The sequence below is a fragment of the Alternaria postmessia genome, assembly GCF_024291825.1.
Source record: "Alternaria postmessia strain BMP 2775 chromosome Unknown scaffold_173, whole genome shotgun sequence".
Taxonomy (NCBI): domain Eukaryota; kingdom Fungi; phylum Ascomycota; class Dothideomycetes; order Pleosporales; family Pleosporaceae; genus Alternaria; species Alternaria postmessia.
The window spans coordinates 1-26,497 of NW_026260246.1; the positions used below are offsets into that span (position 1 = coordinate 1).

A 26,497-nucleotide genomic window follows, 5' to 3' on the forward strand; every position below is an offset into this window, starting at 1 on the left:
CAGTCTCAGTTCGCGATTCTAAAAAATGTCTTGGCAGTCAATCAGGTCAGTTCACTACCTCCAGACTGACAGTTTGAACCGCAAAGATGAACTGACAACTGACTGATTGACTGATAGCAACTCTGTGTACAACCTATTCTCAATGACGCTATCGAAGGCACACCTGTCAATTGTACTTTGCGCGTTATCCATCTCGATCGCCAACCCGACTTCACGGCATTGTCGTACGTGTGGGGTGACCCGGAACATAAGCGCAGCATCGTATGTGATGGTGTTCTGTTTCCGGTCACCGAGAATTGCTACTCAGCTTTATGGCACCTGAGTAAGAAGCTCCAGGGACTGGTCATCTGGGTGGACGCAATATGTATCAACCAAGAAAAGACCAGTCAGGAGAAAGAGTGGCAAATTCCTCTCATGGGAGACATATACACCAAGGCCCGGCAGGTGTACATATGGTTGGGCCGTGGGGATGATAGGTCTGACCGAGTCATGAGATACATGTCGAAAGGCGGACTCCGTACATTTGTTGAAACAGCGCCGGACGAACCGCCACGATATCGACCTTATGTTGCAGCTTTGCGTTCTTCTTTTGCTGGGTTGAGTTTCGGATATCACCCACTGCCGTTTCAGCGTAGGCAGCCCCCTATCTCTTGACTGTATCAAGCTGATTGTCAAAGAAAACAAGAAGCCTGTGCTAGCTTGTGTTTCACGCCGGGTGCAATATGTCAACTGGTATGATGTCATCTACGTTCTCGACCGGCCGTGGAGAGGTCGAGTTTGGACTTATCAAGAGATCCTACTAGCTTCACACCCCGTGGTTGTATGTGGATCTGAACATGTTAAGTGGTCAGATCTAGAATGGGCGCTCCTGTTGTTGCGGAGTACCTCTGGGCCAAACTTCCCGAAAGTCATCATTACATGGGAGAGCATCGCCTTCGATAGGGGTAAGATAAGCTCTGCTGTTCGACCCGCGGAGCCTAACGTACTACATTCTCTACAAGAGCACGAAGAGATTGTAAGGAAAGTTCTCGCAGCACGTCGGACTCTCAAGATTGCCTGGGTTTGTTTTGTGCTGGCATGTCTAACAGCAGCCCTTCTGGTCGGTATTGTCGGTACCTGTTCTACGGAGATTCCCGAACTGGGAATCAATTTTCGTTTTGATTACGGTACTGAACTGGTGTACATGATCCTGACTGTTGGTGCGATTCCTGGAACCGTGTTATACGCATGGATAGAGGTGCGCGACTTTTTCAATCCCTTTCGACGCGACCTCGATGACACTGGGTCAGACTCCCTGGTGGGCGCTCTATATCAGAGAGCAGCTACCAATCCAAGGGATATGGCATACGGTATCTGGGCCATTCTACCCAAGCTTGGAGCAACTGTTCTTCCTAAACCCGCGTACGATGCCGCTGATGGGACGCAGATACCCTTGGTCTACTGGCAGCTGACCGTGAGTCTGCTACAAGTGACTGGAAACCTGCGAATCCTGTTTATAGCCGCCACGCGAAGAATGCAAAACACTCCGTCATGGGTTCCGGATTGGTCTACCTTCAAGAGCAACGCGTGGCGAGACTTGCCAGGATTTCCTGGTACTGATCTTCTCAGGGGCCATCCCCATATTTCGTCTGAGACTAAAGAGATGGTAAAGAAGGAACGTGCTCATTAGCGAGTATCCATAGACCCTGCTCAGCGTATCTTGTCGGTACTTGCCGAAGATACTGGGGTCATTTGCGGCTGCGTATCCTTTCAAGCAACAAGCAGAACTTTCGAGGCCCTTGAAAGGAACTCTCATTTGGAGAATATGCGATCGATGCTTCAGTGGGTAAGCTGGGCGGAGAACATCGGATGTAAGGTGTCGGGTTTCTTCTTCCCGCCCCGAAACCCCAAACTAGCCCTCGAGGTTACGCCCCTTAGCGCTCGGGCCACAAGTCCAGGCTGGAGAGATCGAACACAGTGGGAAAAACTACTTGCTAAGCCAAGGAGGGACAAATTGAACATATATCTTACTCGCTGGATGGACGGAGTAAAAGTGCCCAGATGGTTCCTCAGATTCATATCAACTCAGATATATCTGTGTAACTTGTTGGCGGAATTGAAGCGAAGGATTTGCTATGTCAGCATCTCCGACGAACCAGGGAGATTTCGCCTACTCGTTTGCTCGGCAGAAACACAAGTCAATGATCGGTTGATTCGATTATGCGGACTACCGAGCCCCATAGTAATGCGCAAGCATGGCGAGCTGGCTAACTCGGTCTCAATCATTAGTCCCACTGCACTTCAAGGTCAAGTTGCGAGGAGAAAGTCGCAGAGCAGGAACGATGGCAGCGAAATTAGTCTGGAAAACCAGTTTGTTGAGTATCACATAGACTAAGGGCTAGGTAATGCAAGCCTCAATCGTGTAAATGGCGGCAAGTAAGCCGGTTCAAAATCGTTGCGTATACTATCTCCAGGCTGCATGCAGTCTATCGTCGCTCACTCTCCAATTACGTGCCAAGGTTGAATGTCATACTCATATCAGGATTGTCATCTGGGATGCCAAAACACTATCTTAGGACTCTACGCTTCTTAATTGCGTGCTTTCAAGTCCCTGAAGACTAGGAGAAAAGGCGCATATCGGTACATGTTATCGGCCACTTGGTAGCGAGTAGTTGGCGGACGTCTCGATTCCCGCTTTCGCAACATCGACAGGAACAATGATCCATCAACTTTCATACCTAGAAGACCGAGGTTAAATCCTCACAGCTATCATTCTCGAGATAGGGTCATAGAATAATATCCATTCCTCAACAATAGTCTCAGTAAGGGCAAATTAGATAGACTTAACCACTCCGCGGCGTACCTAGTCTCATTCACATCCAGGAGATATTCAGCTTTGAGGAGCACGAAGGTTACTCCGCACAGATTGCATACGAACAAGGCAAAGCAGCTAACGTACTATTCGCTGTTCACTAGAACACACTCTTTTCACACAAAGGTATCTTTGCTTTCGCGCTGCACCCTAGAGGGGTGAAGACTCAAGCAACGGACGAGGTGTTGGGCATAATAGCCAAAGAGCAAAAGGCAAAATTACCAAATCTATTCGAGAAGACAATCGACCAAGGTGCTGCGACCGCGTTAGTAGCTGCGCTAGATCAAAAGTTAACGCCAGAGAAAGGTGTATTCTTGAGTAACTGTCAAGTCATAGATGTGCCGCCGTATCCAGATAGCAAAGAAAAGGCACACAGACTATGGAAGTTGAGTGAGGAGCTTGTCGCAGAGAAGCTTGGAATTGCCTTGCAGCTTGATTAGAAGATACACAAGCCACTGATAACAATGGAAACTTTGGCTCTTGTGTAGTGCTAGATCCAAAGCTCTGTGACCTCGCTACCACAGCGTATGTGTATGAACCAAGACAGCACCAGAGTAGATTAAACATGATTGGGACTGAGGTGCACTGGAAATCTTTGAAGGCGATAGATCTGTTGTGCCAGAAGTGAAATGCTTATGCATATGCCCTACATGACTAGCACGTTAGATAATTGAGGAAGACAGGCGGTCCAGCGTCCTCCATGCCCGCGCGCCCATATGTTCTTGAGGCTTTGTATCGCAGTAGAAACATTTTGAAACTGCGTACGGGAGTGAACCAGTTCCATGCGGTGCACGAAGAAATCCCGTTGACCTTGGTCGGTCGAAGCTGCTCCGGCGACAAAGTATACCCAGACCAGTGCGTGAGCACCACGAGTGTCAGGCGAAATTTGCGATACCATACCAATGAGCTGCTGAATGGAATGTGATTGAATGGATTCATGGAAAGTTGGATTTGTTTCGGCGTTGGCCGCGGATCGCATATATATGTCGCATGCGGAAATGAAACATTGCCGTATCAGATCCGCAAGGCGTCGATCGTCACTGTTCTCTGCGAGATGTGGATATGCCAGCCAGCTCATCAGAGACTCCGTGGCTTTCATCGTCGTCAGTAGGCCGACTTCTTCGCCAAGCAGTGGTACCCCAAGCAGCTCAAACCTATCACGTGTTAGAAGCAGTATGGTAGTCCTCTAGATTACATACAGTTGAGTCTGCGCTTGCAAAAATTTCAGTAAAACAGAATTGGCGTCTCGGCCAGGATTGCTCAAGGACAAGCTGAGCAGCATCTGGATGAGGAAGCCATAATCCGCACTCCCCGTCACTGTCTCGCCTACCAGCAGCACAATCAGAGTCGCCCACGTGAACTTGTTGAACACCTTCTCCGCAGACTGCTGCAAAGAGTCGCTACGCAATCGTGAAATGACGGCGGCACGTCCAGCTTCAGCGGCTTTCTGGAGTTCGGGTCGCTGACGACTGAGATGTTGCGCAGCGACAACACTCACTGCCCGACGTAAAACTTCATCCTCGATTGCCATTGGAAGCACTAGAGATCTATAGCCATTCGTGTCGTCATCAAGAACGACCATGACCGGAGCGACGACATCGGAGACTGTGTTGGGGTCAGTGGGCGATATCTGAGACTTGATCCAGGATGACCATTAACATACAATATGAAAAGAGCATCCGTAATGTTGGCGTTACTGGTGCGATCCAAGGAACGACATTGCAGTGACGGGAGTACGCAGTCACAAGCGAATCATCACTTCGGCAGATGTCTTCCACTCGGGTGTTACCTTCTTTATCAGTTCTGTTAAGCTCCAGAGAAGAAACTCTTAGATTTCCGTCGTTTGCTGGTTCTTGTCGTGCATCGGATGTCGGTTTCGTCGGGTCTTTCGTGTCAGTGCCCCCATTCACATCGCATTTCCTCTTTGTAGCTCTGTCCTCACCCAGCCAGACTAGTGCTGCTTGAAACCTGGTGATAGTTGGCAACTCCTGGCATCCACCATCTCCTTTAGTCTTCGGGATCCTGCATCCCTTGAGCCGACCCCTTCTAGCCACTCCTTCAGCAAATCGTATCCTGCTCAGTCCAGAGCACCCGATACCCTTCTTCGCACATTTGAGGCACGATGGCTCGGTTCTATCGCAAACGACCCTACGGCGTGAGCACTGGAAACAGCCCCGCTCTTTCTTCCTAGTTACTGCTTCAGACATTTGTTTACTCCCAGATCAATAGGGTTGATGACTTGGTAGATTGGCTACGACGTAGGTTCACGGCTGTCGCAGCAGTTCACCTGCTCTGAGTCCACTACACTAACATCCATAGGGATTGTACTGCGTCTGCAGTGCTGGCATATCTGCGACGTGTGCGGCTTAGTAGGAGTGGAAAAAGATACTTGGTATGGCTGCGCGAAAGCGGAAGCCGAGGTAGGCGCTTTCTGATTTTGCGACAGCGCTAGCGGCCTTTTCCATATCTGGCTAGTCTCCAGATCTCCTCTTCTAGTAGTGTGTGGCGCATGGCTTAATGTGAGTATACTAAAGCAGTACGAGTACGACATATTCGAAGGAATCCAGTAAGATACCGCAATGGTTGACTTCTGGGATGATCAATTAAGCTATACCCTCAATGTACACACGGTCTACTCGGCCACCTAGTGTACATGCAAAGGAAAGTAAATACTTTCTGAGCGCAGAAGAAGGTTTGTTGCTGACTGATAAGGATGTTTTCTTATGCTACAGAAACTATACATCATCTCTTCTTACAGACTGCTTTTCCCACCATGGTCCAGTGACTCCGTCAATTCTTTTCGCACTTCAAAAGCAACCCTCGTCCCTTCCTCAATCGCACCGTCAATGAAACTCCTCCAACCAAGTGCCCAATCCGAGTTCGCAAACAGTACATTCCCATGCCTCTCCCGCATATGATCCAGATGTTTCGCGAGGAAGCCAGGAGATGAGAAAAACCACGCACCCTTTGCAAACTCATCTTTCGACCAGTTGTGGAATACTAATCTCTCAATGTTAGGCTGGTCTTTTTGCTGCACGAACATGTTCGTAACTGCACGCTTCGTTGCGTCAATGTCGTCCTCAGGGTCGATATGTTTGTTACTACCGCCAAAGCAGACGATGTGTGTATTTCCTGCAGGTGTTGTTCCGTCGCCAATGGCATACATGAGCTCGTTGTGCGGATATGTAACGCCTGTCCAAGATCGAAGATCCTTGTTCGACACCTCTGCGTGAACCTTGACGCATTGATTAACATGACCCGTCGCAATAGCCTCTCGTTTCCCAGTACAAAGCGGCGGCTCGAAAGTCACTTCGCCCAAGACGTTCAGAGGCATGGCTGAGATGAGTCGCGCTGCTTCGTACCGGCGGCCATCCCGCGTTGTGACTTTTACTGTTCGACCCGTATCCTGAATCTTGTTCACGGGGCTGTTGAAAGCGTATGCGAGACGCTTCGTTGCAAGTGCTTCCTGGAAGAATTTGATTGCGAAGCTCGATTGTCCACCCTTGAACTTCCAGGTGATAAGCATGTCTATGCAGCCTGCGTAGGTGTAGCCACACAGAGCCCACCAATGCATGAATTCGAGGAAGCTCGTTGTCGCAAGAGTGGCCCCACTGCATAGCAGGACGAAGGATTCGACGGCGGCGCGCTCCTGTGGCGATAGTGATGGTGCAATCTCATCGATGCGATCTTGAGCGGAGAGATCATCAAGGTGCGTCGCATCGGCAACGTGGAACATGTCGTAGGGTAAAGGAATCATGTTTCTCCCACACGCTCCATCTATGTTTGTGAATTTTTTCAACGCTGCGATAAGCAGTGCATCCTTCATCTCATCAGTAGGTTACTCTTTCTATAACGATATTTTGCAACAGACCTCCTCGTCGTGGCTCATGGTAGAGCCTTGAAGCCCAATATTCAATTCATAGTGATTGACACCATGCGAGAAATCAAACGACTTCTCCACCTCATTCATCATCTGATATCTTACCATCTCTCTCCAAGTGTTGGATTGGCCCCAGTGCACCCATGTCCCCCCCCATCTCAAAGGGATAACCTTGGATGTTTGATGACCAGGATCGGCCGCCAATGCGATCCCGGCCTTCCAGTAGCAACACTTTCAACCCTTCCACCGCGGCGTTGCGCGCGGCTGTGAGCCCGCAGTAGCCAGCGCCCACAACGATGACATCGTAGAATTCTTCCGATTCTGATTCCGAAAGGTTTGTAGAAGGTGTTATGACGCCGAGGGACGGCACGCCCGCTTTGAGGCCGTCGGTGGGCGTCCATGTGTAACCATCGCGAGAATCCATATTTCAACGAGAAGTAAATCAATGAAACGACGTGCTAGCAAGCGGCGTAGAGCCCATGGGGTCTATCGGGCTTAAGTAGCATTTCTTTGCAGTGCCCAGTGTGTCGAATCGTCTTGATGCTCTGTACGGCTAGGAACCACTACCAGGCGGAGTGAACCTTGCCATTTCGGGGCATTAATGTGAGAAAGGCGATAGTCACTGCGCTACAGTGTGCATCAAAAAAGATCCAAGCTCGGGCTATCGTGAAGAACATGTAAGCCTATTCTATAATGGTGATGATTTGATGGGACGATGGTTCGGCGTTTGGCGTTGCTGAGTGGGGTGTTTCCTCGATTCAGTATGCGGCGGGGGTAGTAATATGCAGCTAATCCGTCTTGGGTCTAGCAGTTTCTCTGATTAACAACCTAATCGGGACTGAGCGTGTCAGCGCTTCTTCTTTGCACTGTCCCCATTTACATGACAACGGCCGTGCACGATACATCGAAAAAAATCTCTCGCCATCTGATCAGGAACGCGAAAACATTTTCAGTGAGCTATAACGGCCCTAGGGTCGTTGGAAGACATGGAGGGGGGTTGGTGAGTGAGCCTGAACTTTGAGGGGCTGGCATGCCGAGCTTTGGGGGCGGTGGATCAGATTCTGTGGCTCTCTGATCGATGAGTGCCGCAAGGGCGCATTGCGAGTTTCAAATGTAAGACTTACTCTGTGTATGAATGTGACATACGAGCTGCTATCTCTAAAGCGGTCTGAGGTTGTCGTCGTTGCATTGAGTGCTGACTCGGAAGCGGTTGTTCGCCGCCAAAATTTCGAAGGTTTGATGGTCGCGCTCCAACACACCTGGACACAGCAGAGCCTGACGACCTCTCTCGGCACCTCTGATAGAACGCAGCACACGAGCCCGCAAAGTCACCTCAATTGGGAGTTGTTCACTTGCCTTGGCTGGCTGACATGTCTTAGTGCTGGTTGTTTTCGCTAACAAAGCTATCTTACTGAGACTGGAAGACAACCCCAGAAGCATTTTCTTCCCTACTTAATGGATTTATACCATAGCATGCTCCGACGAGGTAGCGCGCTCCTTTAGACATAATAGCTAGAGATAGCGAAACTGACAGCGCACTCCATTGCGAAGCTAAAACACTGAGCATACTATCCTTGCGCCCAATAACTCTCCACGCAATGCGGAGCGCCTCAAATCAGACTTCCCTCCACTCGAGTAGAGCGTATCCCGGATCTGTACGGGGAAACGGGGAGCTGTGATCGCCGCTAGATCTACGCGCTAACTATCCTAGGATCGTATCACTAGCCTACGGGACTTCTTCCGTAGCTGCTACCCTGGTGGCTATGCCTACCACACAATCAAGTGGAAGTTTAAAACGAGGCTACGTCAGTAGGTCTTCTAATAGGGCGCGATTGATGGTCTATATATGGTCAGTAAGAACGCGCTTTGTCTGTACCGTACGTACAATCCTTACCATCCTTCGTCAGTGTCGCCGAAGACGGTATGGCGCTTGACATCATCCCTGCAACCACCGTGGTCACTCTGACCTCGGTCATGCTTGCGCTTTCCTGGGCTACCGCTATCCTTCGATTATTGGTTCGTAGATTTATCAGAAGCCTGGGTGTAGATGATTTGCTAATAGTCGTGGGCTTGGTAATGAAAAATGTTCACTTTCTGTCCGATGATGCACGTCTGACAGTACCTAGATTCTATTCTCACTCTCTGTATCTTGCTCCATCGTATCCATCTCCCATGGCATCGGCAGGCCGGACAAGAAAATAGATTACAATTCCCTGATTGTGGGTGCCAAGGTACATCTCAAAATAACATGGCTCTTTACTGTTCGAGCTGACTAGATACAGTGGTATTGGATTTTTGGACTCTTTTACGCGCCGGCAGGACTGGCTATCAAGTGCAGTATCTGTGCTAGCCTGCTCCGCTTCGCGAAAAGCAGGGCCTACAAGACGATACTGTACACGGTAATGGCCCTGAGTACTGCAGCGACCATCACCGTAACTGTGGCATTGCTTTCACGGTGTACTACAGTCGCAGCTAATTGGGATCTTACCGCCGGGACTTGTAGCAGCCCCGATGTGCTTAGGGCTATCACCTTTTTTTTATCAGCCACGTCCATCGTGTCGGACTTGGCCTGCGCAATTCTGCCTGTATTCGTCTTATGGGATGTGCAGCTCCGACTCATGTCAAAAATCGGCGTCCTTTCCCTATTTGCCTTGGGTTTTCTGTAAGTACACGATTTGCAAGCTGTATGTTTAGCTAAACTGACGTATGTATAGTGCTAGTTTTGCAACGATCATCCGTCTTGTATACTTCGCTTCCAACACTAGCACCAAGGACTACCTAAATAACGCTGCCACTCTGGGCATGTGGACGTTTGTGGAATTAGGCATTGGCATAGTAGGCAGCTCTATCGCCACTTTTAAACCCCTGTTTCGCAAGTCACTGTTCAGCAGTTGTTCGTCACAAGCCGGACGACCAAATAATATGGGTGGTTCGGCTCAGTCGCACCGGCTAGACGGCTATACGCATAGCTTTAAGTCTGCACGTATTTCAGCACTTAAGCAAGAAGAGGCAGAGTACTCTAAGAGGACGTCAGATGCGGAAAGTCAAATACGTATGCTAGAATAGACAGATCGAAATCCAGAGATAACTATCTATAGCCTAGCTGTTCCAACGTGTTACAAGTTGATAGTCAACAAAAGATACCCCTGTGCAAGCAAGATCCTTACTCGAGGCTTATCGTCTAAGCTGCACGTTCGCGAGATCTTAGTCGTGTTACTGGACTCTTGAAATCTCGGCTTTGATCCAAAACGGCTATTTGAGCCCTCTAAAGCCGTTTCAATCCCAGACATCGGCCTTGGACATGGTACCATGGACAGAAGATGTTCCCGACTCAGACTTTGTGCAAGGTGATGTAGCACTCAAGCATCGAAACGCCGAGATAGCTAACCTCCTCCGGGCACGTGTAGGCAAGCGGGGTTGGGAATATACCTGGGCATTCCAGCTCTTCAGCATAGTTGTTTATGGAATTGCACCAGCCATCATCATGGAAGGCCTTGGAGCATGGCTCATGTATTGGACCATAGGAGCATTTGGGTTTGGAGCTAAATTGACCAATCGACAACTGTGCGAACAAGGACCCGCTATGGTATTTCACACTCATACTCGAAAAGATGGGTGGTGGAGTTATAGCTACTTTCATATTCCTCCTACGGTGGATGAGCGGTTCGGTGCCTCCATTGGTTATCGATTGGGGAACATATCTGGTCCTGGTCGTGCCGACAATCACCTGGGTTCTTTTACTCATCTACATAACAGTGGGCTGTGCAGAAGGTGCCTGGGTCTCACTGGGCGGGCTGCTCATCTCAGATACCATGGTCTTTGTTGTCCTTGTTAGCTTTGCGGGTACCGTTCTGCTCAACCAGGCGTTCTTTTTGAGGTTTATAACCTGGAGAGGTTCGTTCCTTGCGAGGTACTTCCATGGGGGTCGTGGGTGGCGAACGGTCATACGGGAATTGAGATGGGGCTGCGTTAGCTCGATCAAAGAATGGAGCTGGATTGAGAGAATAGAGCGCTTCATCGAGAACAAGAGACGAGACAGATTTGGAGTCGACCTTCTGAAAATCAGATCGTACTTCAGGAACGGACGCCTTCTCATCTGTATGTAAAGTCATCGTAATAGAGACCGCAGGCTCACCAGATAGATCCCAATGGTCCAGTTGGCGCATTCTGGGACCTCTCCGGGACAGACGAATCCAGCTGAATGACACAGTCGACGAGCCCCACCCAACAGATCCTGAAGAAGGCTCCTCCCCGCAGGAGCGCACAGACTATGCTTTACACAGACGTCGAGGACGAAGATGGGGTCTCAAAACGACCGAATTCATCAAACGTCGGATCTGGCCAGCTGTAATGTTTCCCATCACCATGGCCGCGGAAGCTGTCATTGACGTGGCGAATTGGAGCTGGCGCCGCGAGTTGCAACGTATGCGAGGAAGGATTGCTCTATCTTTGGATAATATTTAGCTAGTCCAGATCAGAAGAACGCCGATCACTACTGTGAATATATGCATTGATCCAGAATGGACGAGGTCTCAGATAAGATAGTAGCCATAGCTTCCTTGTGGCGAGTCTGGCTAGGATAGTTATAGCTGGTGCCGTTATAGATCGACATAAGAAGATACTCACGACAACCTATCCGAACTGTTCACATCGTGCTGCCTACTGCAGATCATCAATACCCACCACCTCCCAACGACCACCTTACACCCTACTAACCCTCCCAACAATCCACCCCTCAGCATACCTCTTCCCAGCCCCGGCCTCCGGAATCTCAATCCCAATGCGCTTCCCCACCTCCGCCCCCTCATCTCCAACCATAACAGCATCTTTAATCTCCTTGACCGCCAGTCCAAGACTAACACAGCTCGCCAACAGACTCTTGATCTCTTCACTCCAACTAGCCTCCACACCTTTCGCCTTTGCAGCCTCAGCCCCCAGCTTCTTATACTCTGTAAACGCCGCCTTGGCCGCTTTAAGATGTGTGTCTACCTCAAGCCAGAGACTCGACCCCTCGTCCCTCACATCTCTGACAAAGGCCTCAGGTGATGGTTCCGCCAGTGACGGCGGCGGGCCATACGGCTGGCTGTGTGCTTGGAAGTCTTCAAAAGGCGGTGCTTCGGGCGGTGAGAGAGCGAGAAAAGGTTTCATGCGGACTTCGTAACGGAGTTTGTCTGTGGAAAAAGGGGTGCGGCGCGGCATGGGCAACTTGCCCAGATAGAACGCGATGATGTAGAAACGTGCCATGGCAAGTGCCAGCTCTGCCGTTCCCTCGGCGCCAGCGAGGAGAGAAGCGAGGAAAGGTTGCGCATCTTCGACGTCTTGTACTTCCCTGAAGCGTCTTTCCTTGAGAAAAGATGACGATAGGACGATGTAGTGTGCTTCGACTCTCCTCAACAACTCCTTCCTTCTTGTCGCAATGAGGCCAAGGAAGAGATACATGCCGGCGTACTCGTCAGGGAGGTATATATCCTGTTCAAAACCGAGCAGGATGACCTTTTCCACCATCCAAAGCTTCTTGTGGTACACCCACGTGCTCAGCCCAAACTCCATGACCTGGCTCCCCACGTCGGCACCAACTTGTGCGGCCGCGGTGGAAATGTCCACGTCGATGGAACTAGCATCTGCTTGCAGTAGATCCCATCCCGTGATGACATGTGTCAACATGCGTCTTACCCGACATCTATTCTGGCTCATGGCAACCCACAGATCAAGATACGCTTGTCCCGCCCTCTCCACAAATTCGTCGATTAGCATGGCAAACATCAGTTTGGGTGGCTTGGGCAGTAGCGCGTTCCGCGGCGGAGACAAGGTCCAGTTCATCGGATCCAGCACCGGACTCGCCGTCAGCACAAGACTCTTCACATCCGCCAGTGGCAGGGAGACGGACGTTTCCAGCACCTCTGGATGGAACAGCAACGTGGCTAGATACGACCTAGAGTATGCCAGAGGCGGCGGCGAGCGGGAAGAGTAGTGCCAGAGGAATGCTTGGTATTCCAGCGGGTCCTGGGGTAACAAGGGAAAGCGCGTGCTTTCGTGGCAATCGGTGGCAAGTTGCTTCAGCTTGTCCGCAGCGTCTGGAAAGGACAAGTCTACAATCGGTCGTGGAGGTACCGTGGAAGCGAGTCGACGTTGCATCTTTGGACTAAACGCTCCAGGCACCATTTTCCCCAACTGATGCGTGCTCTTCAGCCGCTCAATGCCTTCGAGCACCGGGGGCCAGGAGTAACATGTCTGGTCTAGGGGCAGATCCAGGTCGAGGGCGCGCAGAAGATACTTGCGCAATTCGAGGCGCGAGATGATGGCTTGGCGGAGGGCGTCGTTGATGTCGACAAGGGCGGCGTCTGCGACTGTGTCGATAGCCGCATCGAGTTCGCGGAGGAAGACATCCATCGGCATGTTCACAAACAGTACCCGGTTGTATGTATGCGTGCAAAAGTCCTCCTCCTCAAAGTAGTCCCTCGCCGTTATCTTGGAAATCACGAAATCACATCCTTTGATCACCGCTAGACAATACGCTCGAAGTATCTCTAACAACGGGCCAGGCCGTCTCTCATCCGCCACGTCTCCACGGAAAAACTGCGCTTGAGAGAGGATCTTGGTCTCGGGCCAGAGTAGCTTGTCAATGTAGACGGATGTGAAGAGGGTTTGGGAGAGAGGGTAGCCCGTGTGCCAGGCCATTTCGTAGCAGAGTAGTTGGTCCATGATGCCTATTAATTCCTCGGGGAGGAGGGGGGTAAGTGTATCATAGTCATCTTCTAGAGTTTCGCCCGGGACGAGGAAGCCCGAATCCATCTTGGGGTCCATGATCTATTGGGCACATGTGAGCATAATATTCCAGGAAAGAAGAGGAATGGTGGGTGCAAGGACGCGTTGCAAGACGTACTTCGATGGCCCCAATGGATTCAAAAAGCGTAAAATATTCATCTTTGACGAGTTGACCGACCTCGAGAGCTGTGAGAGTTTATTCTGAGTTAGCCACGTTCAACTTTTTCATCTTCGAGATGATGATGGTGGGTAGGAAACGACATGACGATGCTCGTAGGGTAGCCCCGCCATATGCCCCTCCTCCACACCCATCACCATCAACTCTTTGGTCATACGCATACCATTACAAGCCCTCGTGAACTTTTCCGTCACGTCGTGAATCTTTGGCTGCGCCCCTCCCACATGCTGTCTTGATTGTCTCAAGGGTAAGTTAGCAGAAGTAGCCGGCTGGATAGTAGGCGCAGACTCTTGCGCAGTATGTGAGGGACCTGACTGAATCATCAACATCCATGATATTCTTTATCATTTATCAAGGATAAGGGGATAAAAGGGAGGATTACCAGCACCATCTACTTCGTAACCCGCATCTGGAGCGGGGGCTGTGCTGTTGTGGCTGCTAGGTGCATCTGCCATGGTTGTGGTGGAGTTCGCGGGCTGCCGATGCGGGCAAAGATTTGTGACAGGCCAGTAGTACATGCGCGTACCATGTCAGGCTCACGCAACGGACGATACTCCAAGTCACGACAAGCGATATCACACGTATATTACAAAGCGCATGAGATTTTTGAGAGAGAGAAAGAAAGTGAATGTCAGCTCAATTGGTGTTGTACATTGGCTTTAATTCCCCTTTCGAGCCTTGATGGCACATGGCATGCATCCACCAGCTCTCGTCAACTTGTCCATTCCATGGCCTGCCCCGATGCCATCATCTCCATAGCCAGCTGCAACTACATGTCCTCTGTCCGTCGCATCGTTTACGAGGTCTTGGCAGCATCAGCCTGGGCCTGGAGAGCCGCAGCGTTGAGGTCCTTCATCTCGCCCTGCTTGCCGTTCTGTCCATGTCATTAGCCCAACGTCCGTGATTTGTACGCCCCTGGCCCTAGGAAACAGTCTCCCAACTCCCCAATTGCCCTCCCCCAATTTTCTCATCCGACCCCGTCTCCATGCTCCCCCGCCGCTTGTGCCGTGTCATATGCAGTGTAGACTCACCTCCCACTTGGCGAATCGGAGTTCGCTCTCGCCCCTGCGCTCAGCAGCAATGCGCTTGTCCTCCTTGAGCGAGCGGCGCACGACGCGCGATGCGACGGCAATGTAGCGGTTGTAGCTATTTGGGTTGTCAGTCGTTTGGTCCTCGCTATCCAATTGCTCCAGCAGGGTCTGTGGGCGATTGCGTAGGGGCGGATGCGTACGTGAGACCGGCGGCTTTCCACGCGAATGCCATTGTGATGGTAGGTTCGTTGGGGTTTCGTGGGTGAGTGTGGGCGGGTGAGGTGCGGTGGTGAGGTGCAAGTGCTGAGCTACGGCGAGATTTCGCGCATGCCGGGCGGAGCTCGAGGTCACGTGCAGAACGGGTTTGGAGGTAAACTGGACGCTGGGCGCCATCTCTCTAGCATGTCAAAACAGTTGTGCAGAAAGCTGCTCTTGGACGTCATCTGAAGTCATGTTCATTATTTTCATAGCCAGACGGCTACATCGTGATCTACAGTGGTCATCTGTGTAGCTAAAGTAAAGTCGAGCCTACTGCCACACTGCACTACTCCTCCATAGCTTCTCCACCCTCGGCCTCATCCCCGCCCTCCCTATTCTCAAACGTAGCATCCAACCACTCGGCGATATCCTGGCCTTCATGGTGTACAAAGTCCTCGCCGACGCCACTGATGCCGACGCTGGTGTTGTCAACAGTCAACTCCTTGTCCTGCGATAGCGACTCCTTCAGTGCTCTCAATGCATGCTTGATCAGCTCCTCCCGGCTAGCGTTCTCAAAGTCGTCCAGATGCCTCTCGAGGTATGTCCTCGCCATTTGACTCCTAGCGCCGATACCACATGCGACCATCTCCTGTGTGACACCGCTGGGCTGGAACTCGAACAGATGCGGGCCCTTTGCGTCAACGCCGGCAATGAGCAGGCCCACGCCGTAGGGTCTCCGGCCGTACTGCTGTGTGTTGGTCTGGGCACGGTCTGCGATGCGGGAGGTGATCTCGGAGAGGGGGATGGCGCGGTCGTAGGTGAGGCGGGATGCGAGGGATTGTTGCTTCATGAAGTTGGAGAGGACGCGGGCGTCGGAGGCGAGTCCGGCGAGGGCGACACCAAAGTGGGAATCTATCGGGATGATCTTCTTCTGGTATGAAGAGAGTTCCTCGGCATTTCGCTGTGGCATCGTTAGATGGTGTTTGCATGGCACGGCTGTCGGTCTAGTTACCTTGATTGCTGCGAGAACTGCGTGTGTCTTGCTGACAATGCCCACGACGACTGAACCCTGCTTGACCGCCTCTTGTGCGTATTCGACCTGGAAGATGCGGCCTTGTGGCGAGAAGGTGACCGAGTCGTTGTCGTAGTTGTTCCTGAACATGATGAAGGCGGGATTGTGGGGTCTGTGGGTGTGTAGTCTACAATGGTGGGATACCCTTTGAGGCTTTATTCAATCCCGCTGGATATTACTTGCGAGAAAGAGGCTGTGTGGTCGCAGCGGCGTGGGGTGAGTAGTGTCGATGCGGTGTTGCAGCTGGAGGCACCGACCTGTTGACGACGATGAGCTCCAGAAGCTCCAATCTTGGCAAGGGCCTTAGCGCGTGCGACGCAACCTCACCATCAGGCGTCTAGGAGCAAGACGCACCATCACAGCAACCTCGCATCTTCGCCGGACCGAGGATCCAACCAGGGACACGTCGGCGCAACCCCCGTGCACTATACAAACACGACCTTTCTGCCTTCCGACTCCACCATGGCCGGCATCAAGACCATCATAGGCCTGTCCTTTGTACGTCAGCCTGTCGCATACACGCGCCTCATCTTCACACTGGGATTGCGCTAACGGCCATGCTACTAGGTCCTGGCCATCGGCTTTCTCCTTGTCATTCTCTCCGCCGCGCTCTTCAAGAACTACCTCACGCTTCTCGTTGTCGCAACCTACGTGATCGCGCCCCTGCCCAACTGGCTCTGTGGACGAGCAGCGAACCGCGATGACTTTATGGAGAGCACCGGCAACGGCGTCGTCGACTTTGGAAGGTTCCTGACGGGCTTCTTTGTCGTCATGGGTATTGGTGAGTACACTCAATCGGCACAAGGTGGAAACGCCATCTAACATGTCCACAGCCCTTCCAACATTGCTGTGGCATTCGGCAGAAATCGCAGGCGGCGCGGCGGCCATGTCCATCTTTGGCGGTCTGTTGATATACGCAACCATCATCAGCTTTACGCTCTTCTTCCAGGAGCAAGAAGACTTCTGACTAGCCGGCGGAACTCAGGAATGAGGGGCCGCTTACAACTCAGTAACGTGCGTGAGATGGAGGGATTCGACAGCAAAAGCTGGAAACTGGAAGGAACAGATTGGTGCTATTTCACGTTTACGTTGTACCCATAGTCTGCTGAGCGTTTTTGTACAAGTAGATCGAACATAATGCATAGGACGCTTTAGGCTGTCCGTATTGGAACATCAACTCAAAATCGCTGAACAGCTGGACATAACACAACAAACTGCCCATAGCGAACATCGTCCGTCTCCCGAATACTCGTACATGATTATGGCCATCCCATCCCCTCCCGTCGAATTACCCTAGCCTGTTACTCCACCAGCAGTCTACAACGCCAGGTTGTAAGTATACTCGTCCTCCATGTTCTGCGCAACCCAAAGCACAGCAGAGCTACAACACGTTAGCAGTTATCCCATGACCATCCAAGCACACCCCAGCATCACCGTGTACTCACCTCAGCATAATCAAGCCATTAGCAACTACATTGCCGGCCCCCAACCAAAGCGTCGGCCAGGTATGTCCCACAACAACAAACTTCATAACCATGACCACAACACTCCCCGCCAGTCCGCCGGCCAACAAGGCAAAGCCCAGGAACAAGACAAGCCTGGCCTTCCACGCCACCCCGTTACCAGAGTACGAGAAGCTGTCGGCCGACAAGCGCGACTTGTCGATGCTGTTGATGACGAGCATGCCGAGGGCGCTGCAGATACCGGGGATCCAGTCGATGAAGGTGATGTGGACGGGGGGGTCGGAGCCGTTCATGGCAGACTTGGACCACGTGGATATGTCGATGAGGGTGTAGAAACCCATGGCGAACTGTGCAACATTGCAACGTCAGCTTCTTTCAGTCACAGACATGTTTGGGGGTGAGGTGAGGTGAGGCTGCGCACCAGGGCTCCTGCCATGTAGACGCCGGCTGTTCGCGTGTTTGCGCTGTTCATCCACGCGGGCTTTGGGAAGCGGAAGAGGCGATTCGAGTCCTCCATGTCGAACTCGGGGGCACGTATGCGACGGATGTGTTGGGTGTTGATGAGTGTGAGCTATGCGAAGCTGGTGTTGGGGTTGCGCCTAGAGGTTCCACAAGGTTGCGCCTCGAGGTCCACAAGGTCGCGCCAACCCTTTGGCGCTTGACGTTCCGCGTCCGTTCGGTCGGTGTTAGCAGCTCCCCAAAACGCCGACATAATTTCTCAAAACGATCCTACTTTGCTTGCGACACACCAACCTTTGCAACTTTTCGCCAATCTCACCCACCCACCTTTCACATTCTCTTTCTGCAAAATGGCTGCCTCGAAACCCTCCACCAAGGGCAAAGGCTCAAAAGGGAAATCCGGCCCAGCCAAGTCCGGCGCCAACAAACCGAAATCGAAATCTTCAAAGCCTACCGGCAGCGCGCCCGAAGGAATCTCGAAGCGCAAGCAGAAATCCATGTCGCTGGCTAAGCCTGGTGGCGCGCAAAAGACCAAGAGTCTGGTGTCTAAAGACGGGAAGAAGAAAAAGAGGGTCTATTCAGAGAAGGAGTTGGATATCCCGGCCTTGAATGGAATAATACCCGCGGGCATTGCGAAACCAAAGGGTGTCAAGAAGGGGAAGAAGTTTGTGGATGATCCGGCTAGCATGGTATGTATACAAAAGGAAAAATTCACTTTCCAAGCTTATGGGTACTGATACGACATGTGCGCGCAGATGGCCATCATGTCCGTCGTCAACGCCGAAAAAGAAGGGCACCTCGAGTCCAAGATTGCAAAAGCCCGCCAGCTAGAAGAAATACGCGAGGCCAAGCGGAAAGAAGCTGAGAGCAGGAAATCAGACAAGGACCTGGCGTTTGAGGAGAGGAAACAGGACCTCAAGAAGAAGAGGAAGAGGCATAGTGAGCCTGGCGCTGGCGGTGGTAAGGGTGACGAGAGAGAAGGAGATAAGATCAAGGAGAAGGACAGGAAGTTCAAGGTTAGGAAGAGGGTTAGCTTTGGCTGAGGGGAGGTAGCTTGCGCGCGCGTGGACGAAGCTGTCACGGGCAGGGGTAGGGAGCATGACGTGTACGAACACGATGGGGTCGACCTTGAGGGATGAACAGCGCAAGAGCACACGTCGAAGAACAACAGCAAACTGTGCTCTTGGCGCGGAAAAAAAAAGATTGAGGTCTAAAGTGCTGTACAGGACCTACGCATATCTAAAAGTCTATGATACCCCCAAAACAAGTTTTAACAATCCAATGCAAAACTCTCCAAGGCTGCCCAATCTGTCATGTTACGTCTAAGCATCAGGCAATATCAGCCTCCTGTGATTAGGATCGAAAATAGGATACTTCTTTCCCTCCAGCCCTCCCATATTCACATCCTTTCCCCCATCAACACCCTTCGTAGCTTCAAAATCCACCTCGCCATGCATCTTCTGCAAGAAAGAAGCAGCAGCAGTCGCGAACCAGCGCCCGCCACCCAACTGGAAGGAACCCAGGTGACCGCCCCAATCCGTCGTAACAAGCAGCGTATTCGGATTCTGGCACACCTCCTGGTACGGCAAGCCCGCTTTATTACTAATCGGATCGTCTTCGGCGTTGATGCCCAGGAAAGGGATGCGAATAGCCAGTACCGCATCTACGGATTGCGAGTCCCTATAATACGCGCCTTCGGTCGGGTAACCCCAAGTAGGACACTGGACATGTCGATCGAATTCGTGGAGGTACTTGGATGCGAGGAGAGCGGTCTCGTCGATTCCCGGGTTCTGCAGTATCTGGGTGCGGTGTCGTTTGAAGAGGCCCATGAGGTTCTTGCCCATGGTGCGCGAGTAGATGTGTAGGCCCAGGTACGTGGATTGCAGCGTCGTGTTGCAGACTTCTAGGTTCCAAGGGTTCGAACACGAGACTGCTGCTTTGAGAGTGCAACTTGCGCCTTGCTCGCCGCAGTAGTTGGTTAGGATGTTGGCGCCTAGACTGAAGCCGATGGCGTAGAGAGGCCGGTTGGGGAATAGATCGTGCAGCGTTGTGACGACCTGGCGGAGATCCCAGGTTGCGCGCGAGTTGAAGAGCTGCGGCGTGGTGATTTTGGATAGCGCGCAGCCGCGCCCGTTGACGACGCAGGCGGCCCAGGGTTGCGTCGAAGAGGTTAGCAGCGGGTAGAGGGTTTCGCGGAGGTAGACTTCGTGGGATCCGCCGGTCAGGCCGTGGAGCGCTATTAGCATTGGCTTGTCGTCGTCACTGCTGATTCCTTGCCACTCTTTGGCGGTAAAGTTTGTCGTTCGTTCGGGCAGCTCGGTATCATCCTTGTCGTCTTTCATCCGTGAAGCAGATGCCTCTCCCTCCTCCTTGCTGACGACAAAATCCACGGCAAAAGTTCCGGGATAGACAGAGTGGTTAGAGTCGAAGATTTGGCGCTTGTAATAGATGGGTGGTCCTGGGTCTTTGACGGCTGTGTACATGGTCTGCAAGTGGCCGTTGAAGAGGAAAGGGTTGAGACGGCATCGTGGGATTGAGGATTTTGCGATTTCTGGCAAGGTGGTTTTTGAGCCGGACTTGGTTTCGAGGGGAGTTGGGGAGGAGTGGGATGTGTAGGTTGTTTTGCTGTGGCCTAGAAGCCACGACATTGTCAGGGTGAGGGGGTGGATACAGCCTGGTGAGGACTTGGTGTGAGGTTTGCAAGGTGGATATCTGCGTGGTAGGTCTGGAGGTGCGGCCGTATGGAGAGTACAACTTGGCACCTAAGATATGTCTTTCGTCTTGTTCCTAGCTCTTTCACCGTTTCTGTCACTCAGTGAAATCAATTGCCGGTTGGCATCTGATACTAGGCGATCCAATTGCCTAAAGATGCTTCCGTTCGAACCGATTTCGAAGGAAAGGCAGAACTATTTCTCAGCGATAAACACATGCACGACATGTGGTAGGAAAAGAACGGGGCCTCGGTCTGTCTACCCACTAGCCTGCATGTGGTAGTGTGTAAGCGCGCGTCTATCGGCCAATGGCGCTGAAGTGACCTGGCGCGCGTTCGCGATTACCCAAGTTCGCGACTGCCCTTTACACGTCGTCGCAGTTACACCCCGCTTCGCCCACAATGCAACGCCCATATCTCGATTCCCGGTGACAGTCTGGCTGAGTCTTCCGCACCATGGACCCGCGATACAACTGGCAGCCCCAGGGCTATCCGAGTGGCCCTCCAAACAACCAGTATCCTCCGTATGCGCCGCCTCCGCAACAACAACAGCAGCCGCCGCCGCCAAATGGCTACCAACACCATGGCTACCCCCAATACCCTCCCATGCAGATGCAGACGCCCCAGGGATATCCTCAGTCACAGCCAGCGCCATACCAACTACCACCACAACCCAGCATGCCTCGACCGATGAGCCAGCAATATGCGCAAATGCCTCCTCAAATGCAACCCCAGCAACCCCAGCAGCCGCCGCCGCAACCGCAATATCAACGGCAGCCTCAAGTCATTATCCCCGCGAGGAACCCCCAATACGCTTCTCCCATGCAGATGCCGCAAATGCAACCCCCGCGGATACGACATGTACAAGTACCAGTACAGCGAACAAGCAGTGCAGGCATCGCGCAAACAGACGGCTCTGGGGACCAGCAACGGCGATATAGCGCACAGCAGCCACCCAACCCGCCTGTATCTAAGCCGGTACAGCGATCGCCCTCGCATCAAGAGAATGGCCCAAGACCGCAGCAGCGGCCCGTTGTTACGTCGTCGAATGGTCAGGCTCCATATCGAGCGCCGTTACAGCCGCAGACGACGCCCCAGCAACAGCGTGTACCGCCGCAGTCGCAGTCGCAGTTGACGCCTCAGCCGCAGCGCATGCCATCGCTGTCGACGCCTCAGCAGCCACCTCCACCGTCGACGCCCCAACAACCGCGACCTTCACAGTCGACACCCCAGCAACCGCGGCCCCAGTCGACTCCCCAACAACAGCGCGTTCTCCCGCCGTCTCGAACACCATCAAGCCAGTATGGCAGCCCATTTCCTCAACCAGCCTCTTCGAAACCGCGGATGCACCCCCAGGTTGTCATTCCCAAAACCTCTTCGTCGCACCAGCTCACACCCACGAAGCGTGCTCATCTTCCCCAGAAAGCGCTTCCCGCCGAGCTCTCGGAACTATTACTCACGGCTGCGGACGAATACATCGCGGTTGCGCGAGGCATGGGATCGCTGTTCATACGGGAAAGAAAGGAGGCAGACGTAAGACAGTACTACAAACTGATGTCCACCGCCATGGGATGTATGGATACTGTATTGAAGGACTTCAACATGCCGCCTAGGGACGAGGCGAAATTACGGTTGAGATATGCTAGCCTGCTCATTGAAGAGACGGACATTGAGGCTGCCGACGTCTCCAGTCGGATCGAAGAGATTTTGTCTAAGCAAATATCCCTCTGCGGACGCCATCGCTTGCAGGATCTGAAGTTCGCGGCTTTCCATCTTCAAGCGCGGTATCAGTTCAAGACTAATCACCGCGCTGGCCTCAAGTCACTTGATAAACCGATACAAGAAGCGGAAACCTTTCAACACATCGCTTGGGTGTATGCACTGCGCTTTCTCAAAGTTACGCTGGCGTTGCAAATACCGGGTCGTGTAGAGGTGACACTGGCTCTCCAGCAACTCCATGCTATACAGGACCACGCAGGTCGACGAGGCGACCGCGCCATATATGTCGCTTGTCACGTGCTCGAAGCCATGATTCATCTGCGGTCAGGTGCAGCAGATCGGATAGACAATGTCCAGCGCGCCATTGCAGCAGCGCGTAGCCTGCAACTCGAGGTATCAGCCAAGCAACTGGGATCGTTCGGCACTCTCATTGATATAATCGACATTGCCAGCGGTATCCAAAAAGGGAGCCCAAACCCGCAAAAATCTACTGCCCTTCTCGAGTCTATACTACGCGACAACAACGATCAGAAAAGCTCACACAGCAGCGTCTTTACTGTTCTGATTGAGCGAAGCTTTGGGGGCAACCTCACGTTTGACACTGCTGGGGTCTTCCGAAAGAATGCAGAGCAAAAAGACGAATTGGTCTTTGCATGGCTCCCAAAAGAGGATTTGCAAGCGTTGTGTTTTCATATCTGCGCTCTGGATCAACACGTCCACGAAAAGGGGCTCAATTTCATGAAAGAAGCACACCAGCGGTTCCGCGAAACGACAAAGCGACGCACCTTCAACGGCATACCCATCTCCATCGCTTTTGCACGCATAGAGTGGAACATGATACTAGACTGGTACACCATGTTCGCCATTGGTCTCATGGCCCACAATCGCAACGAACCCCAGACCGCCTCCGACGCCCTCTCTTTCCTCAAGAAGAAGATTAGTGCAACTCCTTACAACAACCAAGAAGCCTTCGTCCGCACACTCACCTACTTCTCCGCCATAACCGACCAACTTAATGGCCCCCTCCACGTCTCCCTCTCGTCTTACTCCTCCCCGATCCTTGGCATACCCGAAAAGGCGCACGCAACGCCCGCGAAGATAGATTTCGCGGTGACTGCAGCACTAAACCAACTCCTTATCCTCCGCGACCCATCCCACCCCCAGCACACTCAAGCGCAATCCCTGCTAGCCCAAGTCAAACCCTACGCCGAAGATCACCCCAACCAATACCTCCGCATCGCCTTCCGCCTCATCGCCGCCTTCCACGCCGAATCCACAACTTCCATCCTCCAGCAAAAGAAGACGGTACAAGCTGCTGTCGGCCTAGCCCAGGAAATCAGCAAGAGGACACTCAACTTTGAGTTTGTGGCTATGATGATGTGTTATTTCGTCGCGCGCTTCTTTGCTGATACCGTTGGGGAGAAGAGTATTCAGGCGATTAGGGCGGCGAGGAGTCAGGCGGGGAAGGTTAGGAGGGGGGTTTGGATGGGTGTTGCGAGTGGGATTGCGGTGGGGGTTTATGCGAGGAATGGGATGGGAGGGGAGGCTGAGAGGGCGGCGAGGGAGTGGGAGGGGGTTAGGGGGTCGTTGCCGGGACCGCTGCGTGGTGCTGGTGGTGGTGGGGGAGAGGGGGAGGAAGATGCGGAAGGTGATGAGGATGATGCTGAAGGTGAAGAAGAGGATGGAGAGTTAGATGCTGATGGTGATATTGATGTTGTGGGGTAGTGGATGTGTTCTTTCTTTCAGAACACATCTCTATGCATTCGGCTTTTGGCGTATCATGGATGGAGCTGTTATCATGTGTTGTTACCGCGAGAGATACCATGGCGGTTTTATGCATGGCGGCTTTGTTTGGGCGTTTTACTACGGGACGTATCATCACAGTAGGTACGCGAATAGGGATTTTTCCGAGGAAACGGAGGTTAAAAGGGGATATTTTATCAAGACATATTTTAATGGTAACATTTATTTACTAAAACTGCTCCTCTTTGGCAATTCTTTCTCGATTCGACGCTAGGTAAGTCGCACTCGGTTAGGCTTTCTAGGTCTGTAGTCCTAGTGACGTTGTGCTTTATCTTGATATAAACTCCTCGTCTTGGACTGTGCTAGTTCGCATCACAACTATGCTACCACTACCAGCGGTCATGGAGAACCTTGACTCGTGTTAGAGTTTAGAGGAAAGAGAGCAGTCGTTTTGGATCTCACGAAACTTCTCATTCGAGAGTAGTGTTTTTATCGATTATTGCTCAAACACTCTGACGTCCAGTATCAATCCAACTTTGAAGATTAGCTGTGTTAATTGTCTCGCTTGCATCTAGGCGAGCCATGATGTCAGTAAACGCCTTGACATACTCCTGGGCTCGTTTTGCCGAAGGATCGGGTGGTTCGTACGGGCACGCGAGTAGTCCGACTGCCACATCGCGCACCTTGTAGACAAGGTGGAGACCATTTGGCTCGATATCTGCTTGAGGAGTATTGTGCAGTACGTGGAGGAGCTGAGTGGATATGTCCTCGCGCTCGTGCCAGTGCTGCTCAGGCGAAGTCAGTAGATCCAACTGATCCAGTAACATGCTTTGAAGCCAGAGGTGTGTAACATGAATATTAGCGCGCAGCGTGCCCAGTTGAGAGGATGAAAGGCTATGTGAAGCGGAGTCGAAATCGGACAATGCGTATTGTCGAAAGGGCCTAGGAGCATCGTCCAAGGCATATTTCAGATCTTGCAAGCGGCGTTCAAGATGCGCCACTTGCGCTGCAGGTGAGTGATCGCGACAGCACAAGCATTCGCCCCTTTCATTGCCGTATGGATTCTCAATAGCTTGCCAAAACAGGCGAGAGTGGATGATGAAGCCTGTAGTCATGCTCACCTCCGATGTAGGCGAAGAGATCGTCTCATGCTTGAAGATATGCTCGTCTTCGACTTCGACAGGCATGAGTGCCTTGAGGTTCGTCGTCGCCATGGTAGCATGATCCAAGAAAGAGAGCTTCTCTTTACGAAAATTCTGTACCTCTGAATGTACGTAACCGTAGAAAAGAAGCCAAAAGCCCTTTCTCCGCAGCTGTTTCTCAATACAGTCCAGTTCCTCATATCTATCAACGCGGTGAAGTTCAAGTAGTCGCCCGAGCTGCATGCTCTCCACCTCGATCATACGAGCGTGATTAGGCTTTCCGACTTGGAAAAAGGCGATCGCCATCAGATACGATGCTGCCCATTTGCTAAAGCCGATTTTCTCGAAAAAGTCGGGCGTACGCAAAGCGATCAGGAAGCCGTGACAGCGGTCGAGCATCACGGCACGTGAGAGAGCCATGGACAAGTCGAGCCTACGGTAGCTCTCGTATTTACTTGGAAGCAACGCAACTACGATTGCGCATAGAGCGATGAGAAGGCCTAAGAAGTCGTCGTCGTAGTTATCACGATCCTCGTTCAGAGCGAGGCAGAACGATGGTCGGTGAACCACAGGGATTAACGGGTAGATGTACAGAAGATAGTCGCCCACCATAACTCGTAAAAGCGCTCGCGAACAAACAGTGTCAGTGCGAAATGCGCCTTGCTGGACAGTGACGAACGAAGTGGGACTCGGAGCAGGTGCGACAGAATGCTCGCTCCTGGCAATATCATTTTGCATCCGCTTTCTATAACGTGACTGTTAGCTGTGATGTAAGCTTCTCAGTCCACCTTACTCAAGGCTCTCAAAGCCTCAAAGAGGCAGTGAACGGTTGCGATTGACAAGTCTTCGGCAACCGTGCAAAAGTGTATGGAAACCAGAATGACTCCACCGCAGAGCAGCCATGTCTGAGAACTTGATCGAATGTCAACCTACCGTTTTGGACCCCTCCTACCGACCGCCAGTTCGAAAGTGCATTGCAGCTGAAGACGCCGGCAGCGCACGCATGCTGAATCTGGTACGTTCACGTCTACACCCAGGTCACAACGCGTTTTCCTGGTCCGACATGCATCGCACGCGCGCGGTGGTCGTGTGGTTTGCGGATTAACCGTACTGTTGAGCGGTGAAGACATGAGAACCAAGTGCGTTTGATGATGCGGATCGCGCTGGGCTGGGGCGCGTTCGCCAAGGCCCCAAACAAGCGCCAGACGTGTCCTCGGCACTTAGGTCTTTGTTCATGGCCGGAATGCTGCATCTCGAATTTGCGTCATGTCGTTGACACCATAAGC

At 52.2% G+C, this 26,497-nt stretch overlaps 12 protein-coding genes across 12 annotated transcripts; 5 read left to right on the top strand and 7 right to left on the bottom strand.

Annotated features, from left to right (window-relative positions):
• Positions 1–677: 677 nt before the first annotated feature.
• J4E82_011191 (uncharacterized protein) lies at positions 678–1,669 on the top strand (the record flags this gene model as incomplete). The annotated part of the gene is made up of 1 exon (XM_051737400.1): positions 678–1,669. A coding segment is annotated over one exon (992 nt), but the record flags the coding sequence as incomplete, so codon positions are not given.
• A 1,828-nt stretch (positions 1,670–3,497) lies between these two features.
• J4E82_011192 (uncharacterized protein) lies at positions 3,498–5,058 on the bottom strand (the record flags this gene model as incomplete). The annotated part of the gene is made up of 3 exons (XM_051737401.1): positions 3,498–4,005; positions 4,051–4,456; positions 4,515–5,058. The coding sequence occupies 3 exons, from the start codon at positions 5,056–5,058 to the stop codon at positions 3,498–3,500; spliced, it is 1,458 nt and encodes a 485-aa protein (XP_051582828.1).
• Positions 5,059–5,603: 545 nt separating this feature from the next.
• J4E82_011193 (uncharacterized protein) lies at positions 5,604–6,740 on the bottom strand (the record flags this gene model as incomplete). Its single annotated transcript, XM_051737402.1, has 2 exons — positions 5,604–6,671; positions 6,723–6,740. 2 exons carry the CDS (start codon positions 6,738–6,740, stop codon positions 5,604–5,606), a joined length of 1,086 nt encoding a protein of 361 aa, XP_051582829.1.
• Positions 6,741–8,566: 1,826 nt separating this feature from the next.
• J4E82_011194 (uncharacterized protein) lies at positions 8,567–9,797 on the top strand (the record flags this gene model as incomplete). Its single annotated transcript, XM_051737403.1, has 5 exons — positions 8,567–8,580; positions 8,639–8,804; positions 8,858–8,962; positions 9,014–9,393; positions 9,446–9,797. The coding sequence occupies 5 exons, from the start codon at positions 8,567–8,569 to the stop codon at positions 9,795–9,797; spliced, it is 1,017 nt and encodes a 338-aa protein (XP_051582830.1).
• Positions 9,798–11,432: 1,635 nt separating this feature from the next.
• On the bottom strand, positions 11,433–14,129 carry J4E82_011195 (uncharacterized protein; the record flags this gene model as incomplete). The annotated part of the gene is made up of 4 exons (XM_051737404.1): positions 11,433–13,538; positions 13,615–13,682; positions 13,838–13,984; positions 14,057–14,129. 4 exons carry the CDS (start codon positions 14,127–14,129, stop codon positions 11,433–11,435), a joined length of 2,394 nt encoding a protein of 797 aa, XP_051582831.1.
• A 341-nt stretch (positions 14,130–14,470) lies between these two features.
• On the bottom strand, positions 14,471–16,065 carry J4E82_011196 (uncharacterized protein; the record flags this gene model as incomplete). Its single annotated transcript, XM_051737405.1, has 5 exons — positions 14,471–14,548; positions 14,706–14,820; positions 14,906–15,080; positions 15,273–15,864; positions 15,916–16,065. 5 exons carry the CDS (start codon positions 16,063–16,065, stop codon positions 14,471–14,473), a joined length of 1,110 nt encoding a protein of 369 aa, XP_051582832.1.
• A 372-nt stretch (positions 16,066–16,437) lies between these two features.
• Positions 16,438–16,942, top strand: J4E82_011197 (uncharacterized protein; the record flags this gene model as incomplete). The annotated part of the gene is made up of 3 exons (XM_051737406.1): positions 16,438–16,473; positions 16,543–16,756; positions 16,809–16,942. The coding sequence occupies 3 exons, from the start codon at positions 16,438–16,440 to the stop codon at positions 16,940–16,942; spliced, it is 384 nt and encodes a 127-aa protein (XP_051582833.1).
• A 350-nt stretch (positions 16,943–17,292) lies between these two features.
• Positions 17,293–17,955, bottom strand: J4E82_011198 (uncharacterized protein; the record flags this gene model as incomplete). The annotated part of the gene is made up of 3 exons (XM_051737407.1): positions 17,293–17,356; positions 17,421–17,785; positions 17,860–17,955. The coding sequence occupies 3 exons, from the start codon at positions 17,953–17,955 to the stop codon at positions 17,293–17,295; spliced, it is 525 nt and encodes a 174-aa protein (XP_051582834.1).
• Positions 17,956–18,247: 292 nt separating this feature from the next.
• Positions 18,248–18,940, top strand: LOC1 (60S ribosomal subunit assembly/export protein; the record flags this gene model as incomplete). The annotated part of the gene is made up of 2 exons (XM_051737408.1): positions 18,248–18,586; positions 18,653–18,940. The coding sequence occupies 2 exons, from the start codon at positions 18,248–18,250 to the stop codon at positions 18,938–18,940; spliced, it is 627 nt and encodes a 208-aa protein (XP_051582835.1).
• Positions 18,941–19,219: 279 nt separating this feature from the next.
• Positions 19,220–20,545, bottom strand: J4E82_011200 (uncharacterized protein; the record flags this gene model as incomplete). The annotated part of the gene is made up of 1 exon (XM_051737409.1): positions 19,220–20,545. One exon carries the CDS (start codon positions 20,543–20,545, stop codon positions 19,220–19,222), a length of 1,326 nt encoding a protein of 441 aa, XP_051582836.1.
• A 518-nt stretch (positions 20,546–21,063) lies between these two features.
• J4E82_011201 (uncharacterized protein) lies at positions 21,064–24,051 on the top strand (the record flags this gene model as incomplete). Its single annotated transcript, XM_051737410.1, has 1 exon — positions 21,064–24,051. The coding sequence occupies one exon, from the start codon at positions 21,064–21,066 to the stop codon at positions 24,049–24,051; it is 2,988 nt and encodes a 995-aa protein (XP_051582837.1).
• Positions 24,052–24,572: 521 nt separating this feature from the next.
• Positions 24,573–26,341, bottom strand: J4E82_011202 (uncharacterized protein; the record flags this gene model as incomplete). Its single annotated transcript, XM_051737411.1, has 2 exons — positions 24,573–25,956; positions 26,145–26,341. The coding sequence occupies 2 exons, from the start codon at positions 26,339–26,341 to the stop codon at positions 24,573–24,575; spliced, it is 1,581 nt and encodes a 526-aa protein (XP_051582838.1).
• Between the last annotated feature and the right edge of the window lie 156 nt (positions 26,342–26,497).